Source organism: Glarea lozoyensis (genome assembly GCF_000409485.1).
Source record: "Glarea lozoyensis ATCC 20868 chromosome Unknown GLAREA10, whole genome shotgun sequence".
In the NCBI taxonomy this organism is placed as follows: domain Eukaryota; kingdom Fungi; phylum Ascomycota; class Leotiomycetes; order Helotiales; family Helotiaceae; genus Glarea; species Glarea lozoyensis.
This window is the reverse complement of record NW_007360984.1, coordinates 1703050-1726177: the sequence shown is the minus strand read 5'-3', so window position 1 is coordinate 1726177 and position 23128 is coordinate 1703050. Positions and strand designations below refer to the sequence as shown.

General features: G+C 45.9%; 10 protein-coding genes across 10 annotated transcripts; 5 read left to right on the top strand and 5 right to left on the bottom strand.

The window, feature by feature from the left end:
- Nucleotides 1–42: 42 nt before the first annotated feature.
- On the bottom strand, nt 43–895 carry GLAREA_05579 (uncharacterized protein; the record flags this gene model as incomplete). The annotated part of the gene is made up of 2 exons (XM_008078868.1): nt 43–681; nt 794–895. The coding sequence occupies 2 exons, from the start codon at nt 893–895 to the stop codon at nt 43–45; spliced, it is 741 nt and encodes a 246-aa protein (XP_008077059.1).
- A 1114-nt stretch (nt 896–2009) lies between these two features.
- On the bottom strand, nt 2010–2598 carry GLAREA_05578 (uncharacterized protein; the record flags this gene model as incomplete). The annotated part of the gene is made up of 3 exons (XM_008078867.1): nt 2010–2050; nt 2112–2406; nt 2488–2598. The coding sequence occupies 3 exons, from the start codon at nt 2596–2598 to the stop codon at nt 2010–2012; spliced, it is 447 nt and encodes a 148-aa protein (XP_008077058.1).
- A 681-nt stretch (nt 2599–3279) lies between these two features.
- On the bottom strand, nt 3280–4115 carry GLAREA_05577 (uncharacterized protein; the record flags this gene model as incomplete). Its single annotated transcript, XM_008078866.1, has 2 exons — nt 3280–3963; nt 4050–4115. The coding sequence occupies 2 exons, from the start codon at nt 4113–4115 to the stop codon at nt 3280–3282; spliced, it is 750 nt and encodes a 249-aa protein (XP_008077057.1).
- Nucleotides 4116–6022: 1907 nt separating this feature from the next.
- On the top strand, nt 6023–6866 carry GLAREA_05576 (uncharacterized protein; the record flags this gene model as incomplete). Its single annotated transcript, XM_008078865.1, has 3 exons — nt 6023–6168; nt 6470–6790; nt 6845–6866. 3 exons carry the CDS (start codon nt 6023–6025, stop codon nt 6864–6866), a joined length of 489 nt encoding a protein of 162 aa, XP_008077056.1.
- Nucleotides 6867–8039: 1173 nt separating this feature from the next.
- GLAREA_05575 (uncharacterized protein) lies at nt 8040–8755 on the bottom strand (the record flags this gene model as incomplete). Its single annotated transcript, XM_008078864.1, has 2 exons — nt 8040–8456; nt 8627–8755. The coding sequence occupies 2 exons, from the start codon at nt 8753–8755 to the stop codon at nt 8040–8042; spliced, it is 546 nt and encodes a 181-aa protein (XP_008077055.1).
- A 1284-nt stretch (nt 8756–10039) lies between these two features.
- Nucleotides 10040–10434, top strand: GLAREA_05574 (uncharacterized protein; the record flags this gene model as incomplete). Its single annotated transcript, XM_008078863.1, has 2 exons — nt 10040–10142; nt 10205–10434. The coding sequence occupies 2 exons, from the start codon at nt 10040–10042 to the stop codon at nt 10432–10434; spliced, it is 333 nt and encodes a 110-aa protein (XP_008077054.1).
- A 1672-nt stretch (nt 10435–12106) lies between these two features.
- On the top strand, nt 12107–14090 carry GLAREA_05573 (Zn2/Cys6 DNA-binding protein; the record flags this gene model as incomplete). The annotated part of the gene is made up of 4 exons (XM_008078862.1): nt 12107–12198; nt 12266–12505; nt 12559–13047; nt 13142–14090. 4 exons carry the CDS (start codon nt 12107–12109, stop codon nt 14088–14090), a joined length of 1770 nt encoding a protein of 589 aa, XP_008077053.1.
- Nucleotides 14091–14364: 274 nt separating this feature from the next.
- On the top strand, nt 14365–14535 carry GLAREA_05572 (uncharacterized protein; the record flags this gene model as incomplete). Its single annotated transcript, XM_008078861.1, has 1 exon — nt 14365–14535. One exon carries the CDS (start codon nt 14365–14367, stop codon nt 14533–14535), a length of 171 nt encoding a protein of 56 aa, XP_008077052.1.
- Nucleotides 14536–15986: 1451 nt separating this feature from the next.
- Nucleotides 15987–19980, top strand: GLAREA_05571 (uncharacterized protein; the record flags this gene model as incomplete). Its single annotated transcript, XM_008078860.1, has 5 exons — nt 15987–16633; nt 16728–16933; nt 17025–17566; nt 18278–18501; nt 18552–19980. 5 exons carry the CDS (start codon nt 15987–15989, stop codon nt 19978–19980), a joined length of 3048 nt encoding a protein of 1015 aa, XP_008077051.1.
- Nucleotides 19981–20367: 387 nt separating this feature from the next.
- On the bottom strand, nt 20368–22917 carry GLAREA_05570 (MFS general substrate transporter; the record flags this gene model as incomplete). The annotated part of the gene is made up of 5 exons (XM_008078859.1): nt 20368–21042; nt 21529–22077; nt 22131–22207; nt 22334–22495; nt 22554–22917. The coding sequence occupies 5 exons, from the start codon at nt 22915–22917 to the stop codon at nt 20368–20370; spliced, it is 1827 nt and encodes a 608-aa protein (XP_008077050.1).
- Nucleotides 22918–23128: the final 211 nt, after the last annotated feature.

Below are 23128 nucleotides of genomic sequence, written 5' to 3'. Positions count from 1 at the left end.
ACGGACAATTGGCGACAAACGGAAAATTCAATGAGACCTGAACTATGATGGTGTATGCGCTCGGTCTTCATAGTAGTTGTTCTGCTCCTTCCATACTCTCCACGCCTCAACAGTGATTTGATGTGAGTGAGCATGATAAAGCTCAAGCTCGGTGGCATCAATTGGAAATTTGTATCCAGCGGGGAAGGTCGCCTCGATACCATTCATGACTGAATTCCAGGGGACATCATGAGAGACATCAGGTAGATCTTCAGTAGACTTTTCGCTGGGGATTGCAGGGGCTGGGGGAGGTGACTTGCCATCTTCGCCGTTGAGCTCACTATGGTCTGCGAACTCTGCTTGGGCAGAATCAGCACCATCGTCATTCTCATCCATATCTTCTTCTTTCTTGACCTTTGAACTCTTGCCCTTCTTCGTAGCTGTAGATTTCTTTGGTGCAGCACGTGCTCCGACCTTCTTCGTGCCTGCAGCCTTCTTCACAGCGGCCTTCTTGACACTTGGTTTAGAATCCTCGTCTTCTTCACCCTCGGTTTCTTCAGCGTTGGCAGCAGTTGCGGGCTTTACCGAGTAATCGCCTGGCGGAGCGTTTGCTTTCAGCTTCTCGAACAGTTTCTTACATGCGGAGCGTGCATTACGTGCATACTTCTGGCCGACGAGAGACGCGACAATGTTGAAATCAACCTGCGGGGTAAATCAGTGAAAGATCGAGAGTTAGAAGCTTGATGTTGTGGACCATATAGCGTCTGTAGGGAGGTGTCATGCAGTGGGGAGTAATTGGAAATACTTTACATACCTCTGGAACGTCCCCCATAAGTGAAGCTACCACAGCCAGCATCTGGGTCTCCTTTGGCGTGAGCGTAGTAGCGCCACCATCTGTTGCGACTTTCGGAGGCATGTTTTGTTGCTTACCACGTAGATCTGCTCTTGATCAGTTTCAAATAACGTCTGGACGATTTGAGGGAAATCTCAAAACAAGATCTAACCTTGGAAGCTTGTTTCTACCTAGTTGAAGAATCCCTTGCAATAGCTTTGATTTGCGGCGCGAGAGTATATTTCAATGTGTGGAAGCAGATCTGCAAATTTTGGCCAATGTTTTGTTGACAAACTGGAATGGTTGACAAAAGCGAGGGCCAGAATTTAGCGAGAGTGTCTGACTTCGACCATTTGAGCTTAGCTTCCGTCCATTATCTTGACAATACCTACATTCACCAATACATGTACAGCAGTTTTCAATTGTCCATCGAGGTCATTTTGAACGATGGTAGATTCAATCGAATTGTGGACGGCCATATCAATATTAGTTTGAATCAATATCAATGGGATCAATCTGACGCAAGACCGAAGATTTCATCAACTGACTGAAAGTGAAGAAATAGTTTTAGCCCAATTGATCTTACTCTGGTACCTGGAAATGCCCCCGGTCTAAGTGGACCTAAGTTTAATAGGTTGATGAGCTAGTGAAAAGGGTACGGAGAGTTATCTGTCACCGCCAGACCAGACATTCTTATGAACATTACATTAAGGTAGCGAGTTACCTGAGGAATATTCTTCTCAACACTGACTCAACACTGCAGTCCTATATCTTAAACCAGATGGTATAACAAATGATTATGTTCTCATGTCGCGCGTTCAGAGGCTGAATGAATGACCTCTTTGAATCCCTGTATAACTATTCTCAGCGGCGTTTCTTTTCTATTTTCCACCAAGTAACCACTTCCAAATTTTTAGTGGGACAAAATTTAAAGCATAAATTTATATTGATAACGATCGTAAGGGCAAGCCCAACTTCAGCTTCATGCCAAATCTATCTAAACCTTTCATTCAAGAAAGGGATCTCATCACCTTCTGCTGCATCAGTCTGAAGCGTTGAAGGTCAAACAAGAGTTGAAGCATCATTGAACATCCGAGACCCTCGAAAATTCCTGGAATGATAACGCTGCCACCAGTTTCGTTATGAACAACGACGACACACGCTCAACTTCGGACAACAGCCATATTTGCAAGGGGGATCAAATATCTTTTTCGAAATCCTCTTCCTGCTCGCTTTCTCCTGGACAAATGTTGTAAGCTGCAATGGCCATAGAATGGGGTTTCGAGAAGGGAGAACTTACCACTAGCCTTTTCAGTGGTTAACATGGGCGTATCTTCATCCGAGAATTCGGCCTTTGCCTCCAGTTTGGCCTTCCCCTTCGGAGTAGCGGCCTTTCTTGGTGTCGCCTTCGTCTTGGTGACACGGTTCTTAGTGGGAGTCACTGGTAGTTTTACTTCATCGGTGGTGGACTTAGTCGGACTTGCCTTTGCCGTACCAAATGGCAGATCGTATTTCTTCTTCAGTGCGGCGATGCGATTGGTGACAGATCTTGGATTGGAATAGTTCATCGCGCTTGCAACTGCAGCCGAGTTGATCTGAGTGGAACTGGTCAGCTTATTTTCGGATATAATAAGACTCGAGAGAATCTCTGTCTGGGTCGAGAAAATTAGCCTTACAGAAACCACTCCACCATTTGTGTTCTTCAGACACATAATCAGAAATTCAACGTCGTTACTTGGCATACCGCTCTTGCTCTCCATCTCTTTGTCTTCTGCTTGTGGCGCCATCTTTTGCTGCCTGCTTGAGATCGTCTTGAAAGATCGGTTGGCAAATTGAAAGTTGTCCCGAGGGTCAAGAATGAGCGTAAATGCTGACGATCTTGTCGGAATATCTCAGATCGCAGTTGGTTTAAGCGACTTAGACTGAGCTTACCTGAGGTAATGCAACACCCACTCGCTGCGATGTGTCTTCTGAGAATATATTTCGATGAAAGTATTTGGAGAACTGGAGATCGTATGTTGGGAGACGGTATGTTATGCGATGATGTTCGAAGTTGAGGGCAGGTAGCCGTTTATATAACCCCAAACATTCACCTCAGTCCCAATGCAACTATTAGCGAATGCTATCTTACAACTGATAGCACCACAGAAATATTCACCTTCGATCAAACTCACATCTTGTTATTATGCTTCATTTCAGGTCGAAGACATGACGCTACAGTAAGGGTTTGATATTCTCTCCCGCATCTATCTTACATTATACAAGAACAAACAATGTCAAAGAGTCAGCTGCTCATAGCTATTATGCCACAATTGCTTTTCATCTGCAGAACATTATGAATTGGTCGACCTTGACAGACTCTTCCCGTTATCTAGCAAACAACGCAAATTTGACTGCGCAGCGCTGCTGAGTTTGGAATGAACACCTTTGAAATAAACACCCTCGAAATGACTCCAGATCCAAGAATTCTAATGGCCGCAATCCTCCTCCCACTGAGCTTCATCTTTTACGAAAACACCGCCCGTATTCATCAGCGATCTTTCACTGGCTTCATTAAAATACCGGGGTTCGCCTTCATCCCACTGCGTCCCAAAAGACTCTGCCATTCCCATGCCCATTCCCATGCCCAACCCAGATGTGTAGCCATGCTCCATCAGAGAAGGTTCAAACATATCCGGCCCCAAAGCTTCAGTAAAGCTAGTAAATGTCGTTGTCATGTCGTCCAAACCATTCCCAAGAGTATCAAATCGTTGGTGGCTCATTCCTGGACTGGGAGTTGAGTATTGCGACGTCGGTGTGTAAGGCAAAATTGATGGATACTCATTACTGTCCTCTTTCAGCTCTCGCTTCACCATGTGTCGTCCGCCAGCTAAGCTCTCGTCGTCGTCTTCAAGATTTTGCCGTTCCATTTCTTCGTGCTTCACGTCTTGCTGCTCATCCGAGTTCTCAGGATTCTCATTCTTACGGCCTTTTTCCTTCTTGATAGGCTTGTCGGCTTTGGCTTTACGCGGCGAGTTCTTCCGACGCTTCTTCACAATGCCTATGCTGCTGTCCATTTGCGTTTTAAAACGCGAATACCTCATCCGAGCTGCATGTCCATTTGAGATTTCGTTTTCAAGTATTTTGTTGTTGGCGACTTTGTCCCAATTAACCTGAAATTATTAGTTTATGTGAAAACTGGTAAGTGTGAGGAGTTTGTGTCCGGCGTGTGAAATGTTCGAGGATATGTATCACTTACATCTTTCAGGCACTTCTCGCTCAGAATAGCATACAGGAGCCGATTCATGGATGAATCGTTCGGCATCTTGCGAAAGACTTGGGAGTTCATCAGATTACTGGTATCGCACTCGGAATACGAAGGGGCTGTAAGTTATTTTATACAACTACCGGTTCTTTTATTGAATAGAACCCTCGTCGACAGGATCGAGATTGTAATAAGAGATGGCTGATCTGAAGTGATTCTCAAAGAGCCAAAATTTGTTACAGATATACACATGAACAATCACTTTCCTACTTCTTTAAACTTCTTACAGTTGCTTTAGCTCTTTCACTCTTTATTCGGCTAGAGTACTTCGTACGTCAATCAGCGGTGTGGACCTGTCAAGAAGTAGCTGTGAGAGGCCTGGAGGAGTCATCATGGGAGCGAGGTCCCCTATTCACAAGTTTGGCTATAAGAATGGCTGGGAGAGTGTGCAGAAGTCACAAGCGAGGTCCTCCCTCTTTCTCTAGAACCAGCACTAAGGTTTCCCTGTACAACAACGACGGCTTTAAGCGTGATTCTGTGGGAAAGCTTTGAGCTTTGCTGCAAGCTGCTGATGAGAGATGCAGAGTAGAGGCACGTCCTGACATGCTCGTCAATTGTTGGCTAAAAAGAGAAGCTTTCCTTCTCATCCAGAGCTTTGATACATCTGCCGGTCGGTCTGAGGCATGGCGCAAATGACGTTTCTTCTTCTGCCTGACCACTATCCTCGCATGTTCCCATGTTTCCCCCCTTTTTTGCTGTTCGTTGGCCAAGGCAACGGACGAGGAGCAGGTGACGGCGCGACGTGGTGGCTGCATCTTCATTGATACCATGGGTGGACGCGTAGCGCGTTAAGTGTTTGCATGCTTTATCTGATAGCAATGCGGGGGACAATGCGACTTCCCACGCGGACCAACCATATCCTTTTCGATGGCCATACATATGGAGAATGAAAGCCATCAGTTGGGAAGATCATGGTTCGTTGTGCGGTTTGGGTCGCGACCAACAGCCGATTGCTCCATGCAAGGCACGAAGCCTTTCCCCACGCCTGGTCTTGACGAATCATAAATTGGGGGGGTTGGGTCTTGGTTCTTTGAAAAGAAACAATTAATAGGCTGGGGAAGTTTGATGCAGTAATGCGATACATTTATGCAACACTGTACAGCTTTATGAGTCAAACATGTTGGTGCGTAGTTCTAAGGTTGTTGATAGGTTGTCGCTGCCGTGGCAACGTCGGATCGCCCCCCTTTTCGGGGATGAGATAGTGTTCAACCGAAGAAAGATCGCGAGCCTTTAGAGCGAAATTGAAATTTTTCTGGACAAGTAAACTCTAAAGTAGCGGTCTAGTGAAATTCACAAGTTTTCGAACTATACCTACTAATTATGCCTATGTTTTTTAATGTCTTGTGAACTAGACGTGTTAAAAAAGTGAACACTAAGAACGATCCGGAAAAGAAGTGAAATTTAGAAGAATAGCGATCTAGTTAATAGCGGGATATATAATTTAAGATTCTAGCAAGAATTCTACAGTTACGGTGTTCTCTTTCCACTCTCAAAAGAGATTCTGGAGGAAATTTCGATATTAAAGCAGGAGGATCACTTTACTACTTACCTAGCGACACCGCATGTGACATCAGGAGTTCTTTATCACGATTTGAAAATTGGAAGAAATACTCACGAGTCCACGCACTACGATCTGTATCATTCTTGCCTGCCGAGTTCCGAGTCGGTCCCAGGTTGCGCAGGTTTTCGGGTAGTCACCACTCGCTTGTCATCTATTCACTTCGATCTCTTCCATTACCAATCTACCTCGTGTTCAACTACACCTCATCTTTCAACTTGATCACAATACAGATCCACCTCGAATTTTAGCTCGATCTTCACTGACAATAACCTGTCGACAAAATTATCACATATCTAGAAGCCGAAACCCAATCACAGGTCTACTCCTAAAAAAAAACAACCACAAAATGACCAACACTACCTGGAATCATGAGTCGGACAAAGATTTGCTGCTAACTATTATCGCTCGGGGTAGTTTGACAAGCATTGTATGGAAGGATATTGCTGCCGAGATGACAGCATTAGGTTATGGATTTTCTCACGAAGCATGTCGGTAAGTGTTTTCCCCATACTCACGTGTCCTCACTTTCCTCACATTTTTGGCCGCGATCGTTTCCCATGATCTTCGAGTAAAACCAGGAGTTGTTCAGGTCGGAGGGAACCAGATCGATAACAATACGTTCGCTATTTACTCGTGCTCCTTGTTCATTAAGCAAATTGCAACACAAATTGTCCTTAGGGGAGCGTTTCACTATGTGTATGAAGGCTTACTTCTCGTGTTATGTTTGTTCAAGAATTTGTCTCCCGTATTTTTGATTTCCATACTGCTTACACCTAGACTAATACCATTACAGCCAACACTTTCAAAAAATTCGCAAGCAGCGTAGAAATGCACTAGGTACATCAAGCACCCCCTCAAGCAGCGCTACAACACCAAAGAAAAGGAAGACACCAGACGCACCAAAGACTTCAGCCACTTCTAAGGGAAACAAAAACAATACCACATCTGTCGATGTCGAGGATGACGATGAAGGTTTCGAAGATACACCTACCAAAAAGTCTAAAACTGCCAAAGTCGAGAGAGGGTTTTTGCAAGCTCCTATCTTCAAGATGGAGGACACAGGCCGAGAAAATGTTTATGGGGGACGTCCATACATTGATTTGGAGCGGAATGAGTAAGTGCCGCATGTTTACTCCTGTGTCGAGACTCAAGCTAATAAGAACGATAGCCTTTATGACGACGAGGAGTAGGAAGCATCATATGTCTCACATCACTTCAATAACAGTTCTCGCAAAATCTTCGCAAGAATACACATACATATATGACTGGCGCAGGGAATGGGGATTTATTCGGAAATACGTTGTTAGCTGGGGGAAAGCTTCTTCTGCGATATCAACACTTCGCTGCTCTTCACTTTTTCTTTACTGCAGATAGATAAAAGCCGCCATAATATAAAACTAGTTCAGTCTTTCTTTCAATTCTCCCCCCACGAAGATACCAATGCGGTCGTAAACATACACAAATACACTGCTGAGCTACTCTGTCTTCGTTGCAGATAAAATCGATCCGCTCTACGTGGTAAGGAGGAATGGAGTGACAATTACGCTTGGATGTTTACTGTGAAAATAAAAAACATCAAGCGTAATTTTTCTGGTCAGCTGCATAATTTATTATTGGACAAGTTGTTTCTGGGACCTGTTGACATTTGGGGGTGACAAATAAGAAGCTATCTTACTAATGTCATTCCTCGTACCTCTGAAGCAGAAAACTACACGTTGGGTTGCTACACCTGGTAAAAATCCATACTATAAGAAGGTGTGAATGGTAACAGAAAGACGGGTGAGCCCGAAAACTGATAGAATAGATGATCGCACGTGGCCAGTGGGAGTATCGTGCTGGAAATAGCTACCAAATGCTTTCATTCCTTGCCTTGCACCAGATATCCGAGAAAGGAGCCGTAGCCTGGCTGTTCACCATCTAATTCGAATGAAAAAAATACCTCAAAAAGTAGAGCAAGTACTTCAGAATCTGTGAGTGGAGCAGGAACCAAATGCCATTCCATGCTGTTACTATGTCCGCAAAGAGGAAGGATTTAAACACCATAAAATCACAGATTTGACATATTTGTGCAATTTTGACATCTTAAATGTGTTTGAAAGATTGAGTTCTAATGCCTGTATACACAGTTGTCATAATATCTGCCCACCGGGAGAGTTAATCGACGTATGGTCTTCCCCTAGCATCGCTATCCTGCAATCAGAAATCAGAAATCAGAAGTACAAAGAATGTCAACCACTCCAAAGCTCCAAATCGTCTGTTACAATGTTTTGTAACATCCTTCATCATGATAGCTGTTGTTATGTCAGTTCTTATTACACAAGATACATAAGCTGAGACTTACTGGAAAGCGAGAACGACACCCTTTAAATTTCTTCTTCCATGTTGTCCTCTTCATCCTTGACGGACGCCTTGGCAAACTTAGTACCAACTGGCTTTACGTCGTCACCACTACCTGCGTCCATGTCCTCATCCTCATCAGCCTCGGCCTTAACAGCAGATTTTGGTGCCTTCTTGGGAGTTGCACGTTTTTTTGGAGACTTGGTCGGTGTAGCGACAGCGCCTTCATCGTCTTCTCCGCCGTCCGTCTTTGCCATCTTAGCACTTCCTCCGGCTTTGGTCGTGGCCTTTCGCTTGGTAGGTGTTTTTGGCTCCTTTGGGGTACTCTTTGTTCCTGGAGGGATTGCGGTCATGCCACACTTGTTCTTGATCTGGCCGTATCGAACCTTTGCAACTCCTGCGCTCTTGAGGCCTTGCTCAGCGGCAACTGCGTCCCAGTCAACCTACAAAGAGAGTTAACGTGAGATCGAAGATAAGGAATGCTAATTGCCGCAGGTGAACGCCAGGTAGTGGCGTGTCATTGGTCTGGGACTTGCATGCTGGGAATCGAAGCAGCAAGCCCGAAAGTGAACCAAAGCAAGCATAAATTTGGAGATTATAGAGTGTTACTTACATCTGGCTTGGACTTGCAGTTCTTGAGAACTGAGAAGAAGAATGATGCGTCCTTTGGGGTGGCCTCATAAGGTGGCTTAGCAACGCTGGAAGTATCCTTGACACTGTGGTCCTCGTTATCTGAAGACATGATGAAATCTTGGATGCTGTGGTGAAATCTTCGTCAGCAATCATCCAGTTGAAGTTGAGTTTCGATCTTACTAACATGGAAGTAAGAAGGTCTGAATGTCACTGAAGTTAGGGGTGCTTCTGCAATACTCGAAAATTGTCAGAGAGATTTTAGTAACGACAGGTCTATTAAGAAGGTGGTCGAAGGTAGGTGGTTGGTGAAGCTTGCTATTGTTGTTTGTTGAAAGTTCCGTTTTGTCATCAGCTTTGTATTGACAAGCAAACCTAAAGTGAAAGCCCGAAATTCCCCACAATACCTACCTACCTAATGTAGAGTCACACTATCTGTGCATAAGTGCGATTACTAATGTGCTTTTCTTGCCTCGGGCACGTAGGCATGCAATTAGCTACCTGGCCCGCAATGGACAAGATCAATGGCGGTTGGAAGATGTTGATTTTTCCGACTAAGCTGACAAAATACCGAAGTTTTCGCCTGTAATCTAGGGTAACCAAGTTGTGTATAGAATCGTCCAAACATCAAAGTTATGTAATTTTGTTTCGAGGTACGCTCAGCTTGAATAAGTGGAAACGTCGAAAGGTTACTGCCATTTTTGTTGTCCACCGCGTGTCTGGGTGGCAAAAAGTGGTAAGCATCAACCTAAAAATCAATTGTGATATTAATGGAAGTGCTCTTTCCTGTAATAAATTACCTCTCTTAGGCATAATATTATAGCTAGGTAAACCCACCCTTGAGCTTTCTGGTCTAAATATGGATAGAATAAGGAAGTATAAATTCCTTTGAAACCCGGAAGGCTCAATAGGAAGTCTGGTTTGAAGGTGCTTGAAGAAATTTCAGTGGTTCCAGTGGTTGGATCTTGGTGGTCAATATATGTGGCAGTCGAAAGCCTGTAATTTGTTTATTCAAAGTTGACAAAAGTTTGTACATCGGACATGTTACTTTCACAAATCACCGTAATCCAAGACTCTGTTTGACAACTTTGATCAATTAAGGGTACGAACATGCTTAGTTGCAAGTTGACAGAAAGGTAATGTTGCCTCGAGAGAAGAATACCTACTGCCGCTTCCGAGGGGTGGGGCTCAAAAGGGGAACTGCAGCCAAAAAAGTGGAGCAATGCGCACTGGCTCCATGCGCGCTTTTCAGCCCTTCCTCAGACTTTCTAACGGAACAAACAATATTTCAGTCCATCTCAGCTCTTCACCGTCAACTGGATTGAACACCAAACTTCTGACTATTTCTTCCAAGAGTTTGTCTAGAGAGGTTTCCCTTTCTGTTCTTAGCATCATTATGGCAAACTCCTCTGCAATTGCATCCCGACCAACAGGGACCCGAAAGAAGTTGGACTCACTTTATGTTATCTTTCTCTCCGCGGTTGCTTTCTTCCCATTGAGTATGTGGCTATCCATTATCCGCTTCCTATTTCATTGAAACAGACATATCTAATTACTATAGTCCTGGACTTCGTCCCGTTTTACCCAGCCGGACTGCCATCATGGGTCAAGATTCCTTACGAGTTCTACAGCGTCCAATACAATGATCCCCTATTTGCCAAGCACCCGCCCTTTTTCCAACTATATGTTTTCGTTGAGGCATTTTACCTTGTTCCAATGGCCATCTATGGCATTGTAGGCCTCATTAAAGGTACATATTTTTTCAGGTCTGTATCTTCAAATCCATGTTGACGTTGTTCAGAAACAACCATGGCTCCCGTACATCTCCTCGTCTTGTCAACTCATTTGATATCCTCGACACTTGTCTGTCTCATTGAGGTTATCTACACCGAAGATTGGCCACGAGAGACGATCAATAAGAACATTCCTGGATATGTGAGCTTCTTGATAGTCGGTAGGTCTCACTTCGCTCTAGCCCCAACATTGGACTTATTGTCTTGTAGGATTTATTATGTGGGTCGATATGTTTGGACGCGTAAAGTCTGCTTTGAATAGCAAGCTGAAAACTGTCTGACCGATCACCTCACGTCCTCTAAGGGCAATTCGAGTGGTATTTGTGAAACAAATATATCGGATTGGTTGTTCTTACTCCATAGATACTCAGGCTTGCTTTTCATGAAAGTACAAGCGAATCCTCGTTTTACGCACTGGCTAGATGCCATTGTCAACCACAAACACTTGCGAGATTGTGACGCTGTTTGCTTCCTATCGACAGTTCCTGACCATCCGAAGGTAAGCCAGTGCAACCCAAGAAGCTTTAGATCAATTATCTCTCCAGAACACATTCCAACCAGGATTAAGTACAAATTTACAGAAGGATTTCTTGACAGCAACTCCGATGCCTTCACTTTTGTTTTCTATGACCAGTCATTGTCAGGCTACCTGCGAGCATAAGTGATGGAAAAGATTCAATCGAACCCCGCGAAGCCTCCCTTCTTACTAGCTTTGGCACAAAAGGTGATGCTTTTTCGCAAACCAAAATAATCTGACGTAGGATACTTGGAAGTCCTGGGGTGCGATCCAAAATTATCCTGGCGGAACGTTTAGTATGTACTATGTATGTCTTGTTTACACCTTGCATATAGGTAAGCTGTAACACGCGGGGAGCACCATTATCGTTTCCCCTCTGAACCGTGTGACTCGGTATGGTCCACTAACAGAATTGTCTGATGCAGAATATGTCTGAATCTACCCTAAACCTTGAATGCATGCGAGCTTTTAGTCTCGGCGTCAGGAGACGAATGTCTTCCCCGTCAATCACTGCCGGCAATGGAACACGAGCTGTCTTCAGCTAATTGCTTGAGCCAAGCTTAGTCGCAGCGGACAAAACAAAAGTGGCAGAACCCTCTGAATATTCTGGCAATCAAGTATCGATTGTAATCTACAATCAGTTTAAACAGACATGAAAGCGTTTTTAGGTTATTTACTGAAAACTTAGACGAGATACATGATCGTCAAGTTGATCGAATAATTATCGCTTCTCGAACTGCCACTTTTCACCGTGAGCTGAGATAAGCACTTCATATGGTTGGGGGCCAGAACATCAGCGCCACATCACACATGTGGGAGGAGGCTAAGGACCAAACAAGGGGCTCACCGGCTTGCGGCGGAGCTTGCTTGCCCCTCGACAGGCAATGGGTTAATATAAAATTGCCCACAAAGCTTTAGATCTGCATCCCTTTTCGGGCAATCTTTTATAACGACGCCGTATCACAAAGACGCACGTACCATGGTCCTCATTCCTGTGCAGGACTTAATCATTAGTAATAGTTCTACTTGGCAAGATTCTTGACAACACCGAAATCGAGCAGCTTGCTTTACGACCTTTCCGATGCTCGTATAGTTCTTCCCTGTGTACTTGGCTATGGATTTTATTTTTGCTTGTTGAGACGCACCATAACTCATGATAGCTGGGGCCTTTTCTCGTGACAATCGAGCTACAAATATGAAGAGGAGGTCTACACCTCGCTCACGTGGAGGATGCTATAGTTGCAGGTTCGTCAGTCAGCCATTTGCTCTTGGGTGTCGTATGGTGGTTTTGACAGTTGCTAACAAGAATTAGAGCTAAAAAAACCAAATGCGATGAGGGAAAGCCATCTTGTGAGAAATGCATTCGAGCTGGATGGGAGTGTCCTGGATACGATGATTCGTCCGAATCAAAAAGCTCAAACTTGTTTTTGACGTTTGCGATCACTGGTAAAGGCCCTCCGTCACGGACAGTCCCAGGCTTCGTTCCTTCAACGTTGAGAACGGGCGGCTCTTCGCACCTTAAGAAAGATCTTCTACTACTTGGACGCCAGAGGTGGGTGGTATTGCAGTTGATGTCTATCACATAGTCGCCTGACGTGGATTTAGAGCGTTGCCTGACATGTCACTGAAAGACCAGGATAAGAACCACGAAACTGAGGATTCCGTTGAAGATTTCTCACGAGCAGTGACACGTTCGATACTCAAAACATCTAAGGGATTCCCCATAAATTCCCCGGGTAACGATAGCGAGAAGCTGCTCTTGCACTATTATCAATATGAGGCACTGCAAGATTTACGCGGATTCACAACAGACAATTTCTGGCACGATTCAATCTTACTATACAGCCATGAATTTCCAATTGTACGGTCCGCACTTTTGGCACTGAGCGGATTCCATAGAGAACGCCTGACTGGAAGCCCTACTGCGGCTGCTGATCATGATGTCGCTCTCCGCCAATACAACAAAGCACTTCGATTTGTGCGAAGTTATTTGGCTAATAATATCCAGCCGTCTGTCGAGATTATACTCATGTGCTGTTTGCTCTTCTATTGTATTGAAACTCTCCGAGGCGATGACCTAGTAGCCGTGAGACAGTAAGTGGATGTGCTTCCTTCTTCGACGCTCTTCACACCTCCCCTCCCTCGACCAGTATTTTATAATACTCAAAGATTACTAATGTGTATTTAGTGCAAAGGCTGGAATTGAGATCTTCAAAACGTGGAAGCCTAAAACTGCATCGGACACGGAATCAGAGAGGGCCAATTTTACACCTCACTTCGCGACTTTAGATGTAGTCTTCAGTCAATGGGCAGGATCTTCTGCCCCGATTTTAGTCTTAACAACACAGGAAGAACGATCAGGAATTACGCCGCTGTTCCCAACGCCGCTACCGACAATGAGCCACGCAAACGAAGCATTTCTCAAGCTGATAAACTGGGGGCGCCATCTTCTTGAACCGCAGCGACTTGGCCAGTATAGAAGCCTTGGAAGAGTTCCCAAATCGCTGATCGACGAATTATCGTTCTTTGGAGAACAATATATTTCATGGGAGGGTGCATATAGCCCACTTCTAGCCTACCAGGAATCGCTACCATCAACGCTCTGGGCGGAGAAAGCGAGCGTCCTGACTCTCTACTCGTCGTACATTCTTTTAAAGTTGGAACTATACCATCTCTTCGCAGGGTTTGACCCTCTATGGATGAGTACAGATGTCGACGGATGTTACGAGAAGATTTTGAGTATTGCCAAAACGCTCCATGATGGATTGATGTCAAGCGATTCGATCAATGCGAGGGGAAGATCATATCTCTTCCATGGCGGGGTGACGGGTGCTCTGTCTTATACTGCGAGCAGCTGTTTGGACATGACCAAAAAGAGAAGAGCTTTACAGATGATGAAGACCTGGCCTATAAAAGAGGGATCCTTCGATGGAAAGATGGCGGCTCGAGGAATTGAGAAAGCGATGGCTCTTTGCACCATCCCCGCCATGGCAGATCGCGAGGAAACCTTTGACCACGCGACGTTTATGAACATTGTCTGGACGATGGTAGCAAACGAGAAAGACATCCATTTTAATGTTGTTGAGCCATTGAGGGTTCTCCAGCCGACGGCACTGGGCCACGATGGTGGACCATAGTGGGGGATTCCCGACGTTGTTCATAGAGGTAGCCTTTAGACCATGCAGTGCAGAGTCTGCAAACGTCTCACCATCTGAAAACAGTTGACGAAATACATAATACTCTGTCAGAATTGATTGCAAAAACATTCTATCTCGACACCACATCCACAATTTTGCGCAGGGGTCACCGCTTTCGTGGCAGAACGAAACCATACGCCAAGCGAATCCAACGTTGGATCTCTCGATTCTGCTGCTTCAATGTCTGAACCAACGCCGTTCCAACAGACCCCAAATGAGACTTGCATCGGAGGATGCAGCCACAACAGTCGAGGAGCTTTGTCAATGCATCCCGGGTACCTGGTGTCAGGGCGACACCTCCGGGGTGAAACACCACGTCGTCCGCGAAGCTGCTCGCAACGTCACGGGATTGTGCTTGGACATGAAAAGGCGTACCAAACACTGACGCCTTGGACGCCCAAAAGGCCGAAGATGGCATATCCCGAGCATTGCGCTCATTCGTCGCACCTTCATCCTACGATTGGCTTCATCGTGTGACCCTGAGCTGTCGTCCTGCGGCTCAGCAACGCCCTCAGGATCTGACTTCCCCAGAGCACGACAACCTCCGTGTTCCGTCCCCAGTACCACGCAGGCAAACAATCAAGCTCTCAAATTCGAAAATTCTCCTCAACAATTCTCCCCGACAGCGATAGGCAAGCGCTATCCCATACCGCGGTGGTACGACTTCATCCACGAAAGTGGGAAACGGGGCAGCACAGCACAGCACCGCACCCAGCAGAACTCGCTTCAAGAAGCACGGCCTTTCCACCCCCCCTGGCCGGCACCTCCAGTACAGCATCACTCCTGTTCGAAGGCACGACTTCCAGCAACTTGCCTAGACAATATTAGGAGGAGCCACCAACGTACCGCTCACTCAGCCCGTCATCATTGGCCGACTTAGTCACTCCCACCTGGTGGCCCCTTCTCGTTGGAGAGCTGTCAAAAGCGCCCTGTCTCGCACTGGAATCTAGAGTAATCACAGCAAACTGACGTTGGTTCATGTGGGGTGATCGGCGACCTCTTGGAGGCACTGCCGGTAAAAAGTCATTTGTCTACGCCTTTGACTTCTTGAGCTCTTCACCATAAAATCTGCTCCTCCGCGCAACCTACCAAACTGGATCCAGGGCACTCCAAATCTGGTGGACCGTTGATGGAAAAGCAAGGGAAGAGCCGGAAGGCCACGCCAAGGTCAGCATTGGATTTTCCTTCTGTCACTTGTGTAACGGCCGTGAGGATGTCTAGGTGTTGCTAGAATGGAGCACGCGATCCTGCTACTTCTTCATTGTTAAACACAAACCCCATTCCATGTCAACGCGCAAGAGAAGCTGACCCCGACGTTGCCACCCACCAGATCTAGGCTGGGGTGCAATTCTTGCAAACTTCGAAGAGTAAAATGTGGTGAAGAGAGACCAAAATGCGCTAGATGCGTTAAAGCTGGAATAGAGTGTACTGGCCGTAAAGAGGCGCCTAGTGGATCCAACGCATTCTATACCTTCGCTATTCGTCCCAGTCCCGACGAAGCTCGACAGCGAAAGAATCTCTCGGCGCTCAATCAAAGAGGTTCAGAATTAACTGGGCAGACGAGATCTTCCAATGGACTTTCGACTTTAACCAGTTCTTTTGGTGAAGGTAGTGTGGTAAGGCAACAAGTATTACCTTGTTCTTTTTGCAGGTTAGTTATTTGAACCTCGAATGATCAACATGACATCCTGCTAAACCATTAGAACCAACCTAATACTCTGTAACGGATCTCACCCGGCTTGCTTTCACAGGCGCTGGGAACCACCAGGCTCCTACTCACCAACGCGCTCCTCGGAAGTCGCTATCTCGCCGACCCATTCCAGCGTGTCGATGCAAATGCCCGGTGATGCCAATGATCGACAGCTTGTAGATTATTTCTGTGCCGAGACATTCGACGATGTTTGTTGTTATTTCAGTCCCTCCTTCTGGATGGAAGTGGTACTTCCCTTTAGCTACAATGAGCCAGTAGTTCGATACGCTACCACAGCTCTCAGTGCCTTCCACAAGGAATACGTTGTATCGGTCGGAAATCCTGCTGCGCTCGGCGACCTGTCACGAGGTTCCTTCACTTATCAATACAGCCGAGCGATTCAGTCTTTACAGGCATTCATGACGAACAAGACCAAACCATCCAATCGAATGGTGCTGGTTTGCTGCGTCATATTTTACTGTATCGAGGTTTCTCGGGAACAGTTTGTCAACGCCGAACGGCATGCAAAGGCTGGTTGTCAGGTCCTGAGAGAGTGGCGGAAAAACTTGTACAAAGAGCCGTCTTCTAACTTGAATTCTGGTCCGTTGCATGATATAATCTCTTTCGAGGAAGTTTTTGGGGGCTTAGATGCGCTATTTAGCAACGCTCATGACGAAAAGCCATATCTAGTACTGACTTCGACTGACGTCCGAGAAGGTCGTATGTCTCATATTCCACAAGCTTTTGAGGGGGTGGAACATGTACGAACTATCTATAATTATCTGGAGAACTGGTAAGTCCCTTTCCCATCTGGCTTAACGCACGTGGACATGAAATATGTATTTCGGGCGCAAATTTCACAAAAAGCTGACAGAACGATTTTCTAGGGTTTCGCACTTTATGTTTTCAAGTTTACCATATCTACATAGTCATCCAGATGACATACCGCCCCCTCTGTTACGCGAGCACTCGGTTTTAAGAGCCGAGCTTGATCGATGGGATCGGCCTTTTGCTGTGGTGTTACAAGCACAGGAACCAAATATCGCCTCAATGGGAAGTGGTCAGTCAAGGGCACTCATTCGCAAAATACTATGTAAGTAGGCCAATCCTTCAGCGTGAAATTTTGTGTACAGTCTTTTTTGTTATAGTTGAATGATAGTTCGGTTGCTGAGCAGATCGTACAGGGCTAGCGATGAGGACCAAGTTTCAAGTCATGACAGCACACTTTACCTATGGGACTCCCTGGCTCAACATGGATAGTGATTTTGCAGAAATATTAACAGCTGCGGAATCGCTTACCGCAGGACTTATATTGCAATCGCCCGGGAAGCAGAAACTGAGATCCTTCCTGCTTCGGATAGGCTACTCTTCTACTTTATATATCGTTGCGGTCCTTTGTACCGACGATCTCATCAGGAGGCGGGCCATATTTCTCTTGGAAAGCTGGGACGGTGCCCAAGCTGGCGATGCACTCCGCAGAGCATTCACAGAAGCTCGTCCAGTCAACGATGGCTCTCCTATGACAGCTGCTCAAATCGAGCAATACCGCAAACTCGCGTTTGCCGCTGCAAATAGTTCCTACCTCGGAGTATTTGTTCCAGCAAACTTTTCAGACAAGGCGACTGCATTTGGTCTTTATGCTCCTCAAGCACGGAAAAGCAAGTGGGTTGTGAATTTTCCTCAAGGTTATGGCACTGGAAGGAATAGGCATAATCATCTGAACTATGTATAGTGTAGTAAGGAGGAAGGCGATATGGTTTGATTGGTACTTTAGGATATACCCAAAAATATGTTATGAAACGATGGTTGCAAGGCAAGATAAATAAAGCCTTTTAGTACTCTTCTTCAAATTCCATGGACACGTATCTACGAGCCAATTGTAGGGTGGGTATGCTGAAGGAGCAGCAATTTCCGGCCTGAGGCAGGAAGCCATGGACATGTTCATGTTCCGAAGTTCGCCAAGGTTGTCAGACAGACCTCCGGATTTCTTCCCCTCCCATTTTCTATCCCACCAATGTCAACCCTCTAACCGTAACGGTATCCGCCAGATCTAGATCTCTTCTTGCATGTAACATGCGAGTGCTGAGGGTCATGCAATTAACATCACAAAAACCGACTCAATGGACAGCATCGTAAACTTTATTTCCACTGCCACAACGCCACAACTCTTTTGCATCACCGCCGTCAAACCATTGCTCAACTCCCCGTTCCATCCACGGCGTCTCTGACCCGATGTTGGCTACGATATGGTAGGCAGAACCAATACAAGGAAGAGTACTCCACGGAGCAAAAGTGGATGCAAAAATTGTCGGTAGGTGGCCTCACGTGCTTTTGCTGGTGCTGTGTTTGAATGTTTGATCTGACGTCCTGTCATTTCTAATACAGGACGAGAAGGATCAAATGTGGCGAGGAGACTCCTCAATGTGCTAAGTGCCAGAGGGCTGGACTGCTCTGTGAGTGGTATCAAGAACCTACCGGGCAATATGGCACTGGTTCTCGCTACGGCTCGAATCCAGAAAATTTCTATACATTTCCTGTAAAGCCTGTGCAGTCTTCGGAATCTAGCACAGGGTCTGAGAAAGATGCGGATACGCGCGACGTCTTCCGAGAGCACCTAGATGAGGGGAATAGTCAGGCGGTTGGGGGTGAAAAGGGTAAAGCGTATGTCAAGAGGTGAAATGTATACAGAGATTGGCCTAACCTCTTGATAGTAAATTCCGGCCGGGTCGGAAGTGGATATACATAGATGGCAATGCTAGACGATCTACGCATCCAGGTACCAGAACTGCAGTTAAAGATGCCAGTGATCCTGCTTCAACTTTTAGCCGAAGGACAACTGAGTTACAGATCAAAGTCCCCGGCACCGAACGAGAGCGTTTCCTGTTTAACTACTTTATCTTGGAATCTATCCCTGATCTTTGTGGCTACTCGCATATGGACTTTTGGTACAGATCAGTACCGCTCTATAGCCAGTCGGAACCAGCCATTCGTTATGCAGTTCTTTCATTGGCAGCGTTCCATCAGGAACACATAGCCACGCAGGACATGTCGCCCACCGAGCTGAAGCATAAGCCGAGCACGCTGATTGCGTACAGCAAAGCGTTACAGCACGGCCAGGAGTACCTGTCAAGCCCGAATCCTAACGATGAGGTGGTTCTAATGTGCTGCCTCCTTTTTTATATGATCGAAAATGCGAGAGGCGATTTCAACATAGCTACTCGACATGCCTTAGCTGGACTGGCAATCTTGAAGAAATTTGGAGCAAGGCCAAAATCAAAAGTCAACTTAATGAATGGACCTCTAGACGACATAAACGATGCATTAGTCAGTCATTTTGCGACTTTAGATGGTCGATTTAGTTTTGGTTCGAATTATGGTCGACCGGGCTTGACTTTGGTCACAAAGAGCGAAAGAAAAGGCCTCACACCAATCGTGCCTAGGGAATATCACAGCATGACAGAAATTTCTGCTGTTGGGTTGAAGCTAACAAATTGGGCGTTTTGCATTCTCAATTCTGTTATTCGGGAACACGAGTTCGAGACGATGGATTCGATTACACCAGAACTTCTCCGGGAGATCGGGACTCTCGTACGAGAACAGAACCACTCTGCGATTGCTCTTCAAAAGTTCGCTGACCTCCGGAATTCGTCGAAGAAAACCTCATGGAACGAAATATCTCAAATCCTAAACCACCAAATCCTGCACCACACCACAGCCTCGATTTTTAGCGGCGCTCTCGCATCCGCAACATCCAGCACACCAATCACGAACATGCTCAATCATTTGCAAACCATTCTCTATTCATCCGAAACGCTGCAAAAGGGACTCTTGTCAAACGAGCCCGATAGACGCTCATTCCTGTGTCTTCGAGGTATTATATCCTCGTTGGTGATAGTAGCAGTGGAATGTGAAGACGCAGAGATACGTAGGAGGAGTATACATTTATTGAGGAATTGGCCTATTAGAGAGGGCTTGATAGATGGAAACAAAGCTGCGGATGCTATTGAAAGGAGGGCGGCGATGGAGGCTGCTAGCGCAAAGAAGGGGAATCTGCCGGTGGCGGGGAGGAAAATGCATTTTGGGAAAGCGTCGGCGGTTGTTGGTGAAGTTGTTAGGTTGAGCATCGTTGTTAGGAGTTGATTTAGTGGTGGTTACAGTTGCGGTTGCATTGAGAGTTTGGATGTCATTTTGATAGAGCGATTTTTGGAGATGGTAAACACGATTGTACGACGAGCAGAAACAAAAATTACAACATATACGAAATGTATAATCATAGTTCCGTTTGAGCTACAAATTTTGATTCTCTAAACACTGATCCACAGGTTACCAAATAGCAAGATCAATAAGTATCACGGAACTTTTGCCAGCAATCTCTCAAAGATAATTAATGATCATTCCAATTCTCGGGTATCTGGCCAAGAGAGTTTTAACTCTTAATAACATTTTCCCATGCCATCGTTCATTCCCTTATACTTGAATCCGCTTAAATAATCATCTGCCCTTCAACATCCACCACTATGCTGCTGCTTATTCTAAATCATACAGCGGCTTTCTGGGCTGAACATCTCCACGCTTAATATACTTGTTAAAGTACCACGGTAACATGTCCTTGTAATACTTGGCATGGTCCCTGACTCTGACACTGAAAATGGTATCGAGCTCTTCGAGCGACAACCCCTTAGTCTCCTGAAGAAAGAAGTACGCGAATATCCATCCGAAGAAGTTCCAAGCAGCATACCAGCTGAAAGCCCCCTGCGTCGTGAAAGCCTGTACAAGCGCTGGCCACGTAAGCGAGAGGATGAAATTGAATCCCCAGGTCGTTGCGGTGGCAAACGCCATTCCGTACTCGCGGACATAAAGAGGGAACGCTTCAGCGGAGTAAGTGAAGGGGACAGGACCCTCGCCGGGACTATAAACCGCCATGAAGAGGTAGATACCTGTGGCGACGCAGGCGAGACGAGCTTGCTCGCTGGTGATGAAAAAGGAGAAGCCGGTGAAGAGGAGACATATTCCCATAAGTGGGAAGGTCGTGAGGAGTAGGTTTCGCCTGCCGAATGTGTCGATTGTGTAGACGGCTGGGATGGCGAAGAGCCAGTTGACGATACCTGTTCCCAGGGAGACGAGAAGAGCGTTTGATCTCGTGAAGCTGGCATCTATGAATATCTGGCTGCTATAGTACGCAATTATATTGACTCCACAGAACTAGGCGTAGTAATATTAGCACTTGAGAACAGTGTTGGCAGCAATTTTAACGGAATCTAACTGACACCAAGCCCGTTAACGGGCGTCGGTTTTAGCGGCTTGGAGCGCCGTCAGTTTGGAGAGGGTGTAACGGTCGTTATACGGCCATTACACACCGTTTAGGGGGGTTGATTCTCGTAGAAAATAAGAGTACTTTCAGTAGTGATTTTGGTGTTGATTTGACGAATATGGCAGGAAAGTGGCAGTATCTCAGGCGGTGACCCCATACTATATCTCGGACCGTCTCGGCATACTCGGCCCGGCACGCGGCTCACTTGTTCCGGTCCGAAAAAAGTATATCCTTCACAAGTCGCCGTTTGTTTAACGGACTATAACGCCAAGGTAAACGGTGACCCGTTAACGGCGGTTGATTATTGCCAACACTGCTCGAGAATAAAACAAAGGATAAAGGATACGAGAATAAAACATAGGATTAAGGCTACACACCTGCTGCATGAACATGACGAAAAAGGAGGATTGTGCTGCTCGTCGGTTACGTGGAACACCAAAGAATTCCTTCCACAGGTTCTTTCCGGCGCGTAGCTTGTCTTCGATGACTAGACTCTTGTGGATGTAATACAAATCACGAGCTGCCATCATCTCGCAATTCCGAAATCGACACAGTGCCTCGTAAGCTTTCCGATATCTGTTTTTCGTCATGTACCAGCGCGGACTTTCCGGAACCAGATAAACCATCATACACACAAAAAATGGTGGGATAGAAGTGCTTCCAAGCATAAGTCGCCAGTTCCAGTATGGTGTCTGTCCTGGAGTATATCGAACATTTTGGAAAGCAACCGAGACGACAAAGCCTAGCATGATACCAAACGCTGTCCACATCTGCCACATCATAGTAAGAGCACCACGAATAGCTGTTGGACTAGCTTCACTCGCGTAGATTGGAGTTGTCGAGCTCTTCGCTCCTACAGCAAGTCCGAGACCGAATCGTGCAAGAAGAAGGTTCCACCAGGTATTAGCAGCTGCCATCCAGATACCCTTTGTTTGTATTAGTTTCTGCACATTCATCATCGGATACGGATGTTACCTACGGTGGCAAAAGACACAACACAAGATATGAAGATACATCCTCGTCTTCCAAAATAATAATTGAGAGGTTTGGTTGTCCCTGTCCGATGAATTAGCATACAAAGTAGAGCAATTTTTGAATCAAGTTAGGGGTCGAAAAAAGAAGCCATGAGACTAGCTCTGGTTCTCTTAGATCGCTAGGTATCTGTAATAGGAAAAGACTTACAGCAGCCGATTAGTGCTGAACACAGATATGGAGCTCCGTTTAGCAAGCCACGAAGCCATACTTGGTCTTCGCCGATGTTAAATTCATCAAAATAGAAAATTTGCGCTCCGTTAACTGCTGTCTGATCCATTCCTTGCACGATGGCAGACCCAGCACAGAGGACTAAGAAGATTGTTAGCATTTTGCAAGCAATTAAAGCCGTTATGACATGAGAACCTACCAGTCATAAAATACAGCATTCTCGGCTGGTTCCATCTGGAAGTTTTCTCTTTTCGGAGCCAATCTCGCTCGGTTTCATTCAAGTCTTGTATCGACTCAAACCCTTTGGGGTCTTGTGCTACCAACGCACCCTTCTTCAACAGGGGAATAATGTCTTCGATATCTTTCTCTTTGGCAAAGGCCTCAACGTCGGCTAACAATTCTTCTCTCGTAAGCCCTGCCAAAGGATTTTTCAACTTTGCGTTGATGGCGACACCATTTTCACCTGGTACCTCTTGACCATACGTAGATGCTTGCGACGATAGAGGTGGGCTGGCATGCTCTTGATGTGGCTTCTCGACATCTTCTCGCTTAAGCTCCGACATGCTAATATTGTTAAGTGCAGCGATATCTGGAGGTGATGATACTTGGTGGGAGTGGAAATAAAAGCATCAACAAAAGCTATGTATAGTTGCCGAAGCTTCCTTATATACAGGACAAGACTGCTTACGTTCCCCAACTTCCCCACAACCCCTTCATATTCCAAGAAGCCCCAACATTCCTTACATTTCGCCGTTTGCTTGCGGATGACTTGGC